This window comes from Phyllobates terribilis, unplaced genomic scaffold (genome assembly GCF_046119375.1).
Source record: "Phyllobates terribilis strain yellow unplaced genomic scaffold, ASM4611937v1 Scaffold_1__5_contigs__length_1240528914, whole genome shotgun sequence".
In the NCBI taxonomy this organism is placed as follows: Eukaryota; Metazoa; Chordata; class Amphibia; order Anura; family Dendrobatidae; genus Phyllobates; species Phyllobates terribilis.
In genome coordinates, this window is record NW_027362761.1 from 1150655307 (window position 1) to 1150671751 (window position 16445).

A 16445-nucleotide genomic window follows, 5' to 3' on the forward strand; every position below is an offset into this window, starting at 1 on the left:
GACGCTGGTCACTAAAGTTGAGTTTGCCGACCACCCATAGTAAGTACTGCTCCTATAAGAGGGTGGTGGCCCTCTCTTGTACAGAGGCCTACTGGAGGATTCTCCTGTTCTCCTGTGGGCTAGTCCGAGCCTGGTGCCAAGTACTACTCATATAAGGGGGTGGTGGCCCACTCTTGCACAGGGACCCACCAGAGGATTCTCCTGTGGGCCAGTCCGAGCCTGGTGCCAAGTACTGCTCATATAAGAGGGTGGTGGCCCACTCTTGCACAGGGACCCACCGGAGGATTCTCCTCTTCTACTGTGGGCCAGTCCAAGCCTGGTGCCAAGTACTGCTCATATGAGAGGGTGGTGGCCCACTTTTGTACAGGGGCCCACCCGAGCATTCTTCTGTTCTCCTGTGGGCCAGTCCAAGCCTGACCCATACTGTATACTAATGAATGGAGAGAAGTGTGTGGTGAAGTTTGATGTTGGACCTGCATGTAGTAGATATGTAAAAAATTTCCATTATGGGAACAAGATTGCCAACTGCCAGAAATTCCAGGATAGTCCGTAAAAATAAGTCACTTTTTTTTTGCCCTGTGGGTAAAAAAAATTGAACTTTTTTTTGATGCTGAAGAAACTTGTACAGATTATGATGGCTGTAATTATCATCATTTTATAGCTCACAGTGACGGCAGCTGATGTCTTCATATCAGAATTATAGACTGCAGACATGAATCACTTAGAATCATAATTATTTATCCAATGCAACCTTGATTTTTTGAGAAGCTGTCCAGGAAAAATTAGAAAGTCAAGTTGGCAGATCTGTATGGCAATATCCCATCATTTAGTTTCCTGTCTGGGATTTGTGTTTTTTTTTTTTTGGGTGACCGTTCTCTAGGTTTGATGATAAATCATTGCCTTTGTTGGACAACTTTTCATACCACTTTTGAAGATGTCAACAGGTCGTCATTTATAGTTTACAAATACTTCTCCTTTCTTCCTATCATTTGCATCTGTCATCCAGCCACTTCAGTGCTGGGTGTGTGACAGCGGCGAGGAGCAGCATTTCCAGGAACAGTGTCTGTCTGTGAGGTCCTGGAGTACAGCTGGAAGAGATGTGGGCAGGACACTACCTCCTCTGACTACGCTATACAGAGGTGTTCTCCTGAAACCCTATCCACCTGTAGGCTGCTTCCCTCTGACGTCCCATCCCTATAAGAGGGATCAAAGCAGCAGCTTGGGACAAAGTCCCATCTGAGAAAATTTTGCCTGCCACATTACTCCGGCGTCCTGCTGCACGGAGATCACACCTGTGGATGTGGTAAGGCAATGGGGAATTCTTTGCTATAACATCTCTAATTTTAGAAATACCATTTATAAATTAATATATATATTTTTAATTAATTGATTGCCTTTTGTTGTATGTTTTGCATTTTATACCTAGCGAGTTATCACTTTGCACAAATGGTGCAGAGCTACAATTAAACGGAAAAAATATAGCTCTGCTACACTGAGCACTTTTGCAAAGTGTATGTGAGGAGTACAATATATAATTTTTTTTTCTATAGGTAATGCGATATATAAGTACTGGCTGATAAATTACTGGCACGGCTGGTATTTCTACTCAGATGCCGGTAAAAGTAAAATATTTTTAGCCGCAATAACAAAACCTGTAATTTTTGCCTTATAAAATGGAGGGTGGCAGTAAAGTTACTTCCTATTTGGACTAATTCTAACTAATTATTACGCCTCTGCCTGTCCTTCTAGTTCTATAAGCTTCAGTAGTGTCAGGATTAGGTCAAGTGTAGGATTGCCACCAGCGAGAGATGGTGATGGGAAGACGTGCTCTGTCCGTCTGCTTCTTACATCCTTTTGGTCTCTGGTTTACATCACTAAACCTTTTTACCTGGATTATCGCAATTTTAGACAGAGGTATCCAATAAAATAAATTCCTAGAACCCGTAATTTTTCATCGCATGTTCATCGTGGGGGTTTTTTTTGTACAACTTTTTACAAAATCACAGAAAAAAAATTGCAAAAAACCAGTACATGGAAATCACCCTGCACCTGGGCAGTATTTTTGGTTGGAATCGGGAGCAAAACATTTTGTAAAGTGACTCGATTTTCAATTAATCATTTCCAGACTGGATTGTAACATTATAGTCCGTGATAAGCCAAATCCTAAATCCATTACTCCCTTTATCCTTGGTTAAAAATGGCAGAAACCCTATATTACATTTATAGTGATTGGTAAATAATATTTACTTTATATTTACTTATCATTTTTAAGACTCATATATTTTAATTCCCGAAGGTGCCTTTAATCCCTCCTAGACATCTGCCGTATGTCGCAAATTGAGTTTAGGTGTATGGATCGGGCTCAGGAGCGGAGTCCGCACCATATCCATCCAGCATGTATCAGAGCTCAGCTCCTGTTAACCCCTCACATGCCGCTGTCAATATTTGACAGCGACATTTATGGCATACGTTTCCGAGGGCACGCTGCTCTAAGTGTCCATTGTCCACCCGCAGTGTGATTGCAGGGTGCCAATAGGTTACCTCCCATGACATTTACTCCTGTAAAACCCGACTTGTAGCTGATATTCATAGGAGACCGTGATTTTATGTGTATATATAATATAGCAGCGTATAGTACAAGTATTTTTAAAAAAAAAGATTTTAAAAATATAAAAAAAAAAAATTAAAAAAACTAAAAGTTCAAATCATTCCACATTTCCCCCATTACAAAAAAATAATCATATTTGGCATCGCCACATTTGTAAAAGTCAGATAAAACATTTTGACCTGTATGGAAAATGCCATAGGGCACAAGAGATTTCAATACATCAAATTTTCAGTTTTTTGGTCGTCGCATTTCTGAAAAAGAAATACAGCTAAAAGGGATAAATATATACTGCATATATACCAAAAAGGAAAAAATGAAAGCGTCAGATTGCCCTGCAAAAAAACAAGCCCCCTTACAGCTCAGTTGATGGAAAAAATGAAAAAGTTACGGTTCTCGGAAAATTGTAACACAAACAAAATTTTTATTTTTTTTTTACAAATTTCTGTTTTTTTTTTTAAACACTAATATAATAAAAAAACTGGTCAAATTTGATCTCTACTATTACCCTGGAGAATCATAATGCCTTGTCATTTTTAATGCACTGCGAACACCTTTAAAAATAAAACTCAAAAATCAATGATGGAATTTTTTTTTAATAGCAATTTCACCGCACTTACAATACAATACAATTTGTTTCGTATTTTATGGTAAAATAAATGGTGTCGTTCAAAATTAAACTCATTGTGCAAAGAGAAAAAAAGCCCTAATACGGCTAAAATGGACGAGAAAAATAAAAACAAGTTCAAGTTATGACTTTTGGAAGAAAGGGAGGAAAAAATTAAAGAAGAGGTTAAAATAAATGAGTGTATACGTTTTACTATACAAAGCTATGAAAAGCTCTAGCAAGGGCTAAGGTAAGGGTTAAGCCATAGGTTCGAAGGCCTTGATGCAAAATTTGTGGAGGGAGAGATGAATTTTTCAGAACTCTGATGTACGGTATTCTCTGTTGTTTTCATAGAACACCAGGTAATTCTAATGAGTTACGACCATGTACAAGAAATGCAACCCAAGAGAAAGGAATGACCAATTCTACATCAGTAATCTACAAAAAAAAAATAATATTGGTTATTATAGGTATACTTGGAGTCATTAACATTTTTTACTGTAAATTAAAAATTATAATAACTTTACTGGGGTTTACTTTTTTGTTTTCCTCTTTTGCCTTTCAAACAATATTCTTCCTACTTAATTCCAGAAAAGAAAATATGGCGGATGAAAACAAGCTAGATACATTGCCTTCGCCAGAGGAACGTCAAAAATCTCCAGAAAAAAAATTCCACTTGAATTTGATTCACAACTATCCTCAGAAAAACGCAGAGATCCTCAGCAGCCAATATGGCTTCAATATCTTCCTGGTGGGGCTGCTGCTTATGTTCGCCTGGGCCATTCATGCCGTTGGGATTACAGACAGAGACCCCCTGTCCTATCTCATCACCTTGATGCTCATTCAGGTGGTGTGGATGCTTTGGTACATTTTTGGGAGTTACACTCAAAGAAGAAGCATCATTGAGAAAGATGTGGATGCTGGAGCACGGTGGCTGAGATGTAAGTGATGTGAAGCGTCTTTTTTAATATGAGCTCTAGGGGGCGCAATCTGGGTAAGGTTTTAAAATGGTTGTTTAGTGAAAACAAGTTATCACTAGAGATGAGCGAACCCGAACTTAAGTTCGGGGTTCGTATCGAACAGTTATTGTCCTGTGTTAAACTCCGAATACAGACTTCTCCCGCAAGTCCCTGCAATGTTCGGAGTTCCAAGGTAAGTCCAAGGAGAGAGAGAGAGAGAGAGAGAGCGGGAGAGCGTTTTTTTTTCCAGCTCAAACGGTCGGGACCCAATTGTTTTCATTGGGGTTCAGGTTCTGGTTGAAGTTCGGGTACAGTTCTGGTACCCGAACGAAACTTTGGAATAATGTTTAGGTCCCATACCAGAACCCAAACTTCCACTCGTCTCCTCATCCCTAGTTATCACTAATCTGTCGTGTAGGTGACAACTTGCCGATCGGTGGAGGTCTCACCACTGTTTAACCTCATTAATAGAGTGGCAGGTGGACGGACGCCTGACCATGGTTTCGTTCATTCTCTATGGGGCTGTCGGAAAAAGCCGAGTGCATTGCTCGGCAGCCCCTTGGGGATGAATGAAGCAATGGTGGCGCATGCGCACTGTCACTCCATTCTAGTGGGTATAAAAGTGCGCTGTTCTGCCTATTGGGGCGGACCACAAGTGATCCAAAAGTTATCACCTGGACAAATCCTTTAATTACTTTTAAATTTATTAGATTTTTAGAAAATAAAATAAAAGTAGATCATTTATAAAGTCATGTAAATGTGCAGTCCACACTCTCTCATTTATAGAATAAGCAGTTGATGCCCATTTTTTGGGGTTGGGCTCATTCCAAAATGGTAACCAAATGCTTATGTTGACTTATAAAGGGGTTCGGTTGCCACGTGGTATGCTGTTCTTCTCATCAAAAATTATGGAACCCCAGATGGAGCCCCTCAAAGCGTCACTAAATGTAAATGTGAACAGAGCCTTAGCTGGCTGTCTTCTTCAAATCATGTTCTGTAAGGTAGATCAGCCACCCCAAAAAGGTGGTATGCCTACTGTGGGTGGAAAACCTTTATTACATTTATAGGGGTCTATAAAGTATTATATAACGATGGACATAAGTTAATATCTGAAGTGCCGTAAAAAGAAATTGGTGAATAAGCTTTACTATACTATTCTACGTTATATACAGAAAATGAACAAAGTTTCAGGCAAAAACCCTTCATCAGATTTATGCAATGCAGGAAGGGATGGTTCAATATTTTCTACTGCTTGGAACTTTCCTTCAATCAATGTCCGGACAGACCAGACATGGTAGAAGGGTGAAGGAAATGATCCTTTCTTTGTATGCTAAGGCTGCCCTCATTACTTTGCCTGTTCTAAACCTCAGTGACTGATCTGTCGTCTATGAACATAATGGAGTAGAAGAGTATTTAGCATATAGTCAGGTTCTTATACAAAATGTTATTTTTCTATTGGATTTTATCAAATCAGCTGATGGAAAGGCCTAATTTTGGATAGAATACAGCAACTCACCGGTCCAGGACCCCCACCCCACCGCTGAGGCATTCCCAGCAGAAGGAAGTACCTGCCCTTCATGATACACCTACAACCCCCATTCTGGAGCCATTTTAGCGATGTTTGAAAAAGACCACTATTGGTCTAAACGTCACGGCATATCGCTTTAAGCTCCATCTTGTTTGTTTTCAACAGTGTGGTGAAAGTATACATCTAAATAAACTGTTTTCACTTTTGAAAGTTACCTTTGAGTGTGGCTCTTATCTATATATTTAATTTTGGATAGAGGCGTACATAGAAATCATGGGGCCCCATAGAAATAGTCCTTATTGCTCCCACCTTCCCCAGCACCCCCCAAAAAAATATTTGGCTGAGTAGGCATTATCATACCTCCCAAGTTTTAAACACAGAGAGAAGAATATGTATTGTGGCACGTTCACAGTATTTATGCCGCTACTGAAGACCCTTAGTGTTCTCACCCACTACAATACCCATTTCATGGCCCTTATAGAATATGATGCTCCCCCAAAATGCCCTAGTCACAGTGTGATGACACTACAATGCCTCCAGCAAAGTATGAAACCCCCATAGTGCTTCCACATAGTATGATGATGCCACAGTTCCCCTAAAACAATATGATGGCCCCCACAGTAACGCCAAACACAGTTTAATTCCCACAGCATGATGCCCTAAAGTGCCTTTCACACAATATGATATCTCCATAGTTCCCCCACATACAGTATCATGGCCCCCAAACCAAACCACCTACTCTGTATTATCCTACCCTCAGTACCACAAACCTCCACACAGTCTAATGCCTCCAAGATCATCACACAGTATGATGCCACACAGCTCCCCTGCCACACAGTATGATGAGCCTACAGACCCTTCCACACAAGTAGGTTCCTCCCTCACAGTATCATGCCTCCACAGCCCTTCAAACAGCATCATGTCCCCCATAAGTCCTGCCTTTCAAAAACAAATGAAAACAACTCTCCTTGCCCCATTTTCCCGATGTGCTGCTCCGGTCTGTGCTGTGTGCGGACTGAGGCTGTGTGCAGCAGACGGACGTAGTGATGTCATTGTGCCTACTGTGCTGAGACTTGTAAGCTTGAGCTGAATGGTGCAGCAGACAGTTGAGGCTTCCATGATTCGTTGAATAGTAACCTCCCAATTGTGGGGGTACAGCACCAGACCCCCACCAACTCACAGACCCAATACTGGCCACATGTTCTGACACTATTGACGGTATTCCCCTGATTTTGGAGTAAATATATTTAAAGTTAACCTCCACCTTCCAATAAAAAAATCACAATAAATGCATAATGCATAGTTAAATACCTGGTATCCTCCTTTTTAATCTGTCTGGCACTGCTCCTCCTATTCTCAGTCCTCTCCTTATGTATGAAAAAAATGGTTGCCAGTATTCTCTATGCACAATACAGTGCCTACAAGTAGTATTCAACCCCCTGCAGATTCCGCTGGTTGACACATGCGGAATTAACTTGGCATTGTGACATTTGTACTGTAGATCAGCCTGGAAGTGGGAAATGCACTGCAGCAAATTTTGTTTTTGTTGTTTTTTTAAACGTAAAAAGTTAATTCAGAGTGTCATTTATTATTCAACCCCTCAAACCACAAGAATTCTGTTTGGTCACCCTAAAGTATTAAGAAATAGTTCAGGCACCAATAATAATGAGCTTCACATGTGTGGATTAAAGATCTCTTTTGCCAGCCTTTTCTGACTATTTAAGACCCTCCCCAAACTTGTGAACAGCACTCAGACATGGTCAACATGGGAAAGACAAAGGAGCATTCCAAGGCCATCAGAGACAAGATCGTGGAGGGTCACAAGGCTGGCAAGGGGTACAAAACCCTTTCCAAGGAGTTGGGCCTACCTGTCTCCACTGTTGGGAGCATCATCCGTAAGTGGAAGGCTTATGGAACTACTGTTAGCCTTCCACGGCCAGGACAGCCTTTGAAAGTGTCCTCCCGTGCCGAGGCCAGGCTTGTCCGAAGAGTCAAGGCTAACCCAAGGACAACAAGGAAGGAGCTCTGGGAAGATCTCATGGCAGTGACATTGGTTTCAGTCAATACCATAAGTAACGTACTCCACCGCAATGGTCTCCGTTCCAGACGAGCCCGTAAGGTACCTTTACTTTCAAAGCGTCATGTCAAGGCTCATCTACAGTTTGCTCATGATCACTTGGAGGACTCTGAGACAGACTGGTTCAAGGTTCTATGGTCTGATGAGACCAAGATCGAGATCTTTGGTGCCAACCACACACGTGACGTTTGGAGACTGGATGGCACTGCATACGACCCCAAGAATAGCATCCCTACAGTCAAGCATGGTGGTGGCAGCATCATGCTGTGGGGCTGTTTCTCTGCCAAGGGGCCTGGCCATCTGGTCCGCATCCATGGGAAGATGGATAGCACGGCCTACCTGGAGATTTTGGCCAAGAACCTCCGCTCCTCCATCAAGGATCTTAAAATGGGTCGTAATTTCATCTTCCAACAAGACAACGACCCAAAGCACACAGCCAAGAAAACCAAGGCCTGGTTCAATAGGGAAAAAGTCAAGGTGTTGGAGTGGCCTAGTCAGTCTAGATAACCTAGATAACTTGGAGAAGATCTGCATGGAGGAGTGGGCCAAGATAACTCCACAGACCTGTGCCGGCCTGATCAGGTCTTATAAAAGACGATTATTAGCTGTAATTGCAAACAAGGGTTATTCCACAAAATATTAAACATAGGGGTTGTATAATAATTGACCCACACTTTTATGTTTAAAATTTAATAAAATTCAACTGAGCAACATAACTTTTTGGTTTGTAAGATTTATGCTTCTGTTCATAAAGCCTACTCTCGTTTGCAGTTTGAAGGCTCTAACTTATTTGCATCTTATCAAACCAGCTAAATCTGCAGGGGGTTGAATACTACTTGTAGGCACTGTATGCTCAGGGCTGCCAACCGTCCAGAAATTCCAGGACAGTATGTGAAAATAGACATGTCCGTAAAAAAAAAATTAAGTTGTGCGGGATTTTTTTGTAAGCTGAAGAAACTTATACAAATTAATTTGACAGTAATTATCACAATTACGATTTGAGAGTCCTCAGTGGTTGATACCTTTTAATGGCTAACTGGAAAGATGGTAACAAGTTGCAAGCTTTCAAGACTACTCAGGTCTCTTCATCAGGCATATTATACCACAAAATCTGAAATTTGTGTTATACTATGCCTGATGAAGAGACCTGAGTAGTCTCGAAAGCTTGCAACTTGTTACCATCTTTCCAGTTAGCCATTAAAAGGTATCAACCACTGAGGACTCTCAAACCTTAAGATTTTTCTATTTACTGGCTAACACAGTACACAAATATATATTTTCCCTGTACAGTAATTATCATAAGTTTACAGTGAATACAGTCTTCTTATCAGAATTATGGGCTGTAGACATTTATCACTAATAATCATAATGATTTAGTAAGGTTTTCCAATGTGTCCATAAAAAATATTGTCTGTCTGTGATTTTTTGAGAAGCTGTCCAGAAAAAATAAAAAGTCAAGTTGGCGACCCTGAATATGCTTTTTGAGTCTCCCCCTGTCCAGGGTAGGTCCATTTAGGAGCAGGGGGGAAGCTCATACTCCCAAACCAAAAGACAGTGTTTCGAAACTTACCTGTTTTTTTATGCTACCAAGGAAAAATGTGCCTAGCTTAACCCGCGATACTCCCCCCTGCTCTTAGATGGACTGGTCCAGACCAGGAGGAGTGGCTCAGACTACCAAATCACATTGTGCTGAGTGTAAGCCTGCAGATGTGTTACACACAGAGAGGATCGGGAATCAGAGGGACAGTGTCAGAAAGATTAAAAAGGAGGGCTCCAGGAATTTTCATCTTTGTGACATTTTTGTTGGCAGTTGGAAATTTACTTTCTTTTTTTTTCCACACCCCCTTTAAAAAACAAATGCCTTTTTTTTGGGGTTTGTTTTCAATTTTCATGAGGTTCACTATGCGGCACAAATCCTTTATTCTATGGCTTTGTCTGATTCCAAATATATCAAATATTGTGTGGAAGGTTTTTTTTTTTTGTTTTACTAATTCTTTAGTTTTTTTTGTAGCAGATTCAGTGAATAAAATTTTTGTCACATATAAGTCATAACTTTTGTTAGGCCGCCTTCCCTGATGCCATGTAACCCATTATCACATTGCGGAAAGCTGATGGATTGACGGAGGTAGTCTTATACGCACCATTCACCAAAGAGTTAATCAGCCAGGATTGGAATTATGATATCTCTGATTCCGCAGAAGCGATGTTATGTAATTTAGTCATATAGTCTTGGTCTTGCCGCTTATCTCACTTGTACACCGACAGTCAATACTTTTTACATGTGGCTCTTCAATCATTTTACTTCTATCAATATTCACCATACTGATCATTTTGGTGGCCCATTTGAAAATCGCAGCTTGAACTTTTTTATATGGTGATTATTGTATGTGATTCAATCTAAACCATCTATTTTTCTATGTATCATATACCTTTTGTATTCCATATACCTTATCTCTGAATGTTTTATGATAAGAGCATTAAGATACAAGATCAATTATGTCACTTATATATTAACCAGTTCCAGGCCACACATAGACTTTAAACGTCAGGGCCGTCCGCACTTTATTGTACACTGATGTTCAAAAACATCAATGCATAATAAGCTGCTTGCACGAGATGTGGGTATGGGGAGCCATCTGTCAGACACAGCCCAACTTCACATAGAAAAGGCAGAGACGGTTTGTTACCATCTTTGCCCTCTTGGTCCCTGTATACACAGATCTGAACAAGTGCTGTTTACACAGTATAAGAAGCATTGATTGTGATCAGGTAATCTATGGGCTTAGAGGGAGCAGGAGCTGCTGGGTTCTAAGAGATCCAGTCATCAATGAAAAAGTAGTGGACAGCCTCTTCAAAGCGCACCTGTCAGCAGGATTGTGCTTAGTAAACTACATATACTGTCAGGTGGGCGCCGTTACACTGAATAAAATGATACCTTTGTTGATGAAATCCATCCAGTGGTTCTTTTATAATCTTTATTTTCAGTTCTGCCATAATGAGATGCTTGTGCTCTGGGGCGGGACTTTAGGGAGGGACTGTAGCTGGTGCTCTCATTATGTATGCCTCTTTGGCCTCTGACAGGTCACTGTGCTTTCAGTCACCTGCCTGCTGTTTTAAATATTGCCTGTGTAATTTCTGTTCAAAAGTGAAAATTTACATCCCCCAATATGGCTGCCGTTTGCGCATGCACAGTAGCATCTTTTGGTTGTCGAGAGATGCTACTGCACATGCGCAGTGCCATATTGCTGCACTCAAATTCTTTCCTCAAGCAAAATAGCGTCCGCGCGCGCAGTAGCATCTCTCAGCAACTGAAAGATGCCACTGCGCATGCGCAGGCGGCGGCAGCCATTTTGGGACATGTCAATTTTTCTTTGGCATAGAAATTAGAAAGGCAATATTTAAAATAGTAGGCAGGTCACTGAAAGCACAGTGACCTGTCAGAAGCCAGAGATAGGCATTCATATTGAGAGCACCAGCTACAGCCCCTCCCTAAAGTCCCGCCCCAGAGCACAAGCATCTCATTATGGGAGAACTGAAAATAATGTTTATAAAAGAACCACAGGACGGATTTCATCGACAAAAGTATCATTTTACTCAGTATAACGGCATCCATCTGACAGTGTATGTGGTTTACTAAGCACAATCCTGCTGACAGGGATGCAGGAAATTCGATTCGCTTATCTCTACTTAGTACTAGTACTTCCGTCTTGCAAACTTCATATTTAGGACACTTGAAAGGGGATATATAAAGACAAGAATCCAGACCGCAGAGCTCTTGCTGGGTGTATGTAGGCTGAGTGTGCACGTTACAGTGGCGCTGACAACTTGCTCAACAAATTTTCAAACATTTACAGCCAGGTCTAAAACGAAGAGGATAACAACCATAATACCGTATCCCTAAGATCATCATGATTTGTTTTTGGGTTTACTTTGCTTTGGGTCACGCCTGATGAAGGGACATGTGACCTGAAACATTGTTTACAAGAAATAATATTTGCTCATGCTGTATAAATAAAATAGAGATGGAAACGTGCAAATTAGTTCTATCTTCTCTTACATGTTCTCCTATAAGGGGAGTAAGCACCATATATTGTATGCCACTTTGAGAAAATGTTTGGTTTTGGAGTTATATTGTTGCACCAAGGGCTGTGGAGTCAGTCAGTGTCCATTTTGGTGGAGTCGGTATAAAATGGACCGACTCCGGCTCCTAAAATATATAATAAATTTGGTACAGTAGTGCAATGCAGGATGTGCTGTAAATGTTTTCATAAAACTTTGGGAAAGTTGTGAAATGTCCTATAAATGTCTGTTCTGTTCTGAAGTGCTACGCCATATTGCTTGTAGGGAAGAACAAGAGAGAATCTTTATAAGGCCTCATTCACACGTCAATATCTCCGGTAAGTGTGGTGACAGTTTCCACACGTACCGGAGACACTTACACACGTAGTCTCATTCAAATGAATGGGTCTGCACACATGTCAGTGTGTTTCCACTTGTGTCCGTGGGCAAAACACTCTGACATGTCCGTTTTTTACATGTAGCTCGAGCCGCAAAACATCCCACACACGTGCACACTGATGACATCCGAGTGTCATCAGTGTGACACGTACCGGCGCCTGGGAATCAGCAGAACAGTTTGCGCTGTTCCCAGGCTCCGGGTGCTGGAGACAGCTCTCATTATTGTCCCCTGCTTGCTCTGAGATCAGCACAAGCAAGGGACAATGTTGAGAGTAGTATACTGCTCCCGCTGTCTCAAAGTGCAAAAATAATAAAATAAAAAAAAATCTTCAAACTCACCTATACGAAGATGAAATAAGTGTCCCACGCTGTAATCCATCTGACTAACATTTTCCTCATCAGCGTGAGCAGTGGCTTGAGGTGACCGCACACGCTGAGGAGCAGAGGAGAATGACTTGATGCAGCGAACAGGCCCCTGAACTGCGCTGAGCTCACAGAGCGGTGTCTTGTCACTCACTGAGCTCAGTTCAGGGGCCTGCTCGCTGCGAGTCATTCTTCCCTCCTCCTCAGCATGTGCAGTCGCCTCAAGCCAACACTCACGCTGTTGAGGAAATGTCGGTCAGATGGATTACAACGTGGGACACTGGATTATTTCATCTTTGGACAGGTGAGTATAATGATTTTTTTTATTTTATTCTTATTTTTACACTTGGAGGCAGCGGGAGCAGAATACTACTCTAGTCTCAACATTGTCCCTTACTCTCGCTAATCGCAGCTCAAGCAGGGAACAATGATGATACTTGCCTGCAGCACCCGATGCTTGGGAACAGCGTGAACTGTACCGCTGATTCCCAGGTGCACGTACATGTGATTCTGATGCGGCACACGGGCGACACATGGTTGCCTCACAGGTACACAGAGACACAGATATCTACGGTACTGGTATCTCCAGTACCGGAAATATCTGGAAGTGTGAAAGAGGCCTAAGGTAGTGTTTGGCTTAAGAATGGCGAGTGCGGTGAGATCATGTGAGGTCTTTCAGGAACCGGCAAGAGCAGTAGACTTGAGTTTGTGCCGGAAGGCTGAAAGCAGGGATATGTGATGGTGTTCTCGAATGGAAGCTGGGAAGTAGGTCTCTGGAAGTTATAACAAAGGTTTATAGGTCCCTGTGACAAAGTCACTGGCAGAATACTAGAGGGGAGATACGTGTCTCTGAGACTTTTTGCTTCAGTGATGTAAAACATGGAGGTTTCTCCTGCACATTAGGTGCAGAGAGGGTTAAAAGCCAGAGTTACAAGGGCATGCTTTATAGGTGGATAGCTAGGTGCTGGGAGGGAAGCTATCCACCCTATCTCCACTCCAGGGCATGGTTTAGGGGCTATAAAAAGCCAGTCTTCTGACTCAGGAGGTGGTCAGTATCTGGAGGCCAGCTCCAGAGAGAGGAGCGTGTGTTTGTTCCTGCTGAACCTGAACCATGTGGTTTTTGCTAACCCGGCTGGTGCAAAGACTTTGCTGGACTTTTTTCCTATTTTTGTTTGCCGTTAGGCCAGATGGGCTAAGTTTATTTTCCATGAACTTTTTATTGGTTTATGCTGCACAATAAACCAACTGAAAATTTAAAGAGACAGTGTTCCATTTATACCTCAATGCGTAGCCGAGTGTGCTGATCTACCACAGTCCCAAAATTCCAGAGTGATGCATTGTAGCAAGGCCGGAGTGCTGTCACTTAGCCAGGAGCTGATGGATAGAAAATTTCTCATCAGTGATTTGAGACTATCTGTGACCTCCCTAAAGGGAGATGTAGCTGAGTCAGCGTGTTCTGTGTGACATCCTAGAGAAAGTTAAGGCCCCATCACACTTAGCGACGCTACAGCGATCCCGACAACGATACGACCTGTCAGGGATCGTTGCTGCGTCGCTATGTGGTCACTAGTGAGCTGTCAAACAGGCAGGCTCACCAACGATCAGGGGAGCAGCGACATCGTGGAAAGAATCTTTCCACGATGTCCTGCTCCTGGTTACCAGCCTGCTGAAGCAGGAGCAGGCTGGTTACCATGATAAACAGCGGGTTACTAGGGGCACACGCGCACCTAGTAACCCGCTGTTTATCATGGTTACCACTCTGCTATGGTGAGCGGGGGTTACGATGTGTGCTGACCAGCGGGAGGGCAACGACCAAAAAAAGGTCCAGGACATTTTGCAGCGATCAGCGACCTCACAGCAGGGGCCTGATCGCTGCAAAGTGTCACACATAGCGACATCGCTGGTGAGGTCGCTGTTGCGTCACCAAAACCGTGACTCAACAGGGATCTCGCTAGCGATCTCGCTATGTGAGACGGGGGCTTTAGTGACCAGCAAACAGTAGGAGATTGTCTGTCTGTTTTTAGCTTATTTGTTCCAGTTCTTTAAAATTAGCTAAAGGGGAGCCCTACAGGCTCTTGGAAATTAAAAGTGAACCGTAATTTTAACAAACTTTGCATAAATTAATAATGCATGCGAACATAAGACACTTTGTAAAATATCAAAGAAATATGCTTTTTTTCCTCCACTTCTAATAGTCATTTAATTGGTTACATTTTTATGACCTGTAATTTATTATTGGTGATTCATGAAGTAAATGTAGATTATTATTTTCTTTCTACAGATTGTGTTGTGTTATTGTTTCTGTAAATTCATTAAATAAAAAAAAAAAGTAAAAACAAAAATTTGCAATATACAGTAGTGTTCAAAATAATAGCCGTCCAATCTGACTAACCAGATTAATCACTGTTTTTGGTATAAATTATATTACCACATGTCAAACAATTTACCAGTTAGTGCAGTAGATTCTAAGAAAACCAACAGACTCAGCATTCATGATCTGCATGTTTTTGAGTCTGTGTATTTGAATAATTAATTGAAAGGGGGCGTGCTCAAAATAATAGCAGTGTGGAGTTCAATTAGTGAGGTCAATCATACTGTGAAGAAACAGGTGGGAAGCAGGTGGCCCTTATTTAAGGGTAAAGCCAGCACATGTTGTGCATGCATTTCTCCTTGAAAGCCTGAGAAATATGGGTCGTTCGAGACATTGTTCAGAAGAACAGCGTACTTTGATTTAAAAGTTGATTGGAGAAGGTAAAACTTATAAAGAAGTGCAGACAATCGTAGGCTGTTCAGCTAAAATGATCTCCAATCCTTTAAAATGGAAAGCAAAACCAGAGAGACTTGGAAGAAAATGGAAGACTACCATTCGAATGGATCAAAGAATAGCCAGAATGGCAAAGGCTCAGTGAATGATCAGCTCAAGACAGTCTCAAGTTACCTGTGAGTACTGTGACAGTTAGAAGACACCTGTGTGAATCTAATCTCTTAGCAAGAAGTCCCCGCAAAGTCCCACTGTTAAAAAAAAAAAAAAAAGACATGTACTGAAGCGGATACAATTTGCCAAAGAACACATCAACTGGCCTAAAGAGAAATGGAGAAACATTTTGTGGACTAATGAAAGCAAAATTGTCCTTTTTGGGTCCAAGGGCCACAGACAGTTCATCAGACGACCCCCGAACTCTGCATTCAAGCCACAGTACACTCTGAAGACAATGAAGCATGGTGGTGCAATCATCATGATATGGGCATGTTTCTCTTACTATGGTGCCGGATCTATTTACTGCATTCGAGGGATCATGGACCAGTTTATATATATTAAAATACTTGAAGAGCTCATGTTGCCTTACGCTGAAGAGGATATGCTCTTGAAATGGGTGTTTCAACAAGACAACGACCCTAAACACACCAGTAAACGAGCAAAATCTTGGTTCCAGTCCAACAAAATTGAGGTTATGGAGTGGCCAGCCCAATCCCTGGACCTTAATCCGATAGAACACTTGTAGGGTGACATCAATAATGCCATTTCTGAGGCAAAGTCAACAAATGCCAAAAAATTGTGGAATGTAGTCAAAGTATCCTGGACTGGAATAACCGTTCACAGGTGCCAGAAGTTGGTTGACTCTATGCAACATAGATGTGAAGCAGTTCTAAAAAACTGTGGGTATACAGCTAAATATTAGGTTAGTGAAGACAAATGCAGGCACTGCTGTTTTTTAGAACAGCCCAATGTTTTTTTTTGTTATTTTCTGTAAAGTAGTTAAAAGTGATATACATTTCTCTTCATGTTTTGAATTAGAAAACAGTGGGCAATGTTCCAAGTGCATGAAAATACAAACTAGTATAAAGAT

General features: G+C 41.7%; 1 protein-coding gene across 1 annotated transcript in view; it reads left to right on the plus strand.

The window, feature by feature from the left end:
• Nucleotides 1–1068: 1068 nt before the first annotated feature.
• OTOP1 (otopetrin 1) overlaps nt 1069–16445 on the plus strand; it is a 51322-nt gene continuing 35945 nt past the window's right edge. The window contains exons 1-2 of the mRNA XM_073657371.1: nt 1069–1303; nt 3804–4153. Coding sequence (XP_073513472.1) covers nt 3814–4153 — 340 coding nt within the window. The 5' untranslated portion in view covers nt 1069–1303; nt 3804–3813. The remainder of the gene's footprint in view (nt 1304–3803; nt 4154–16445) is intronic.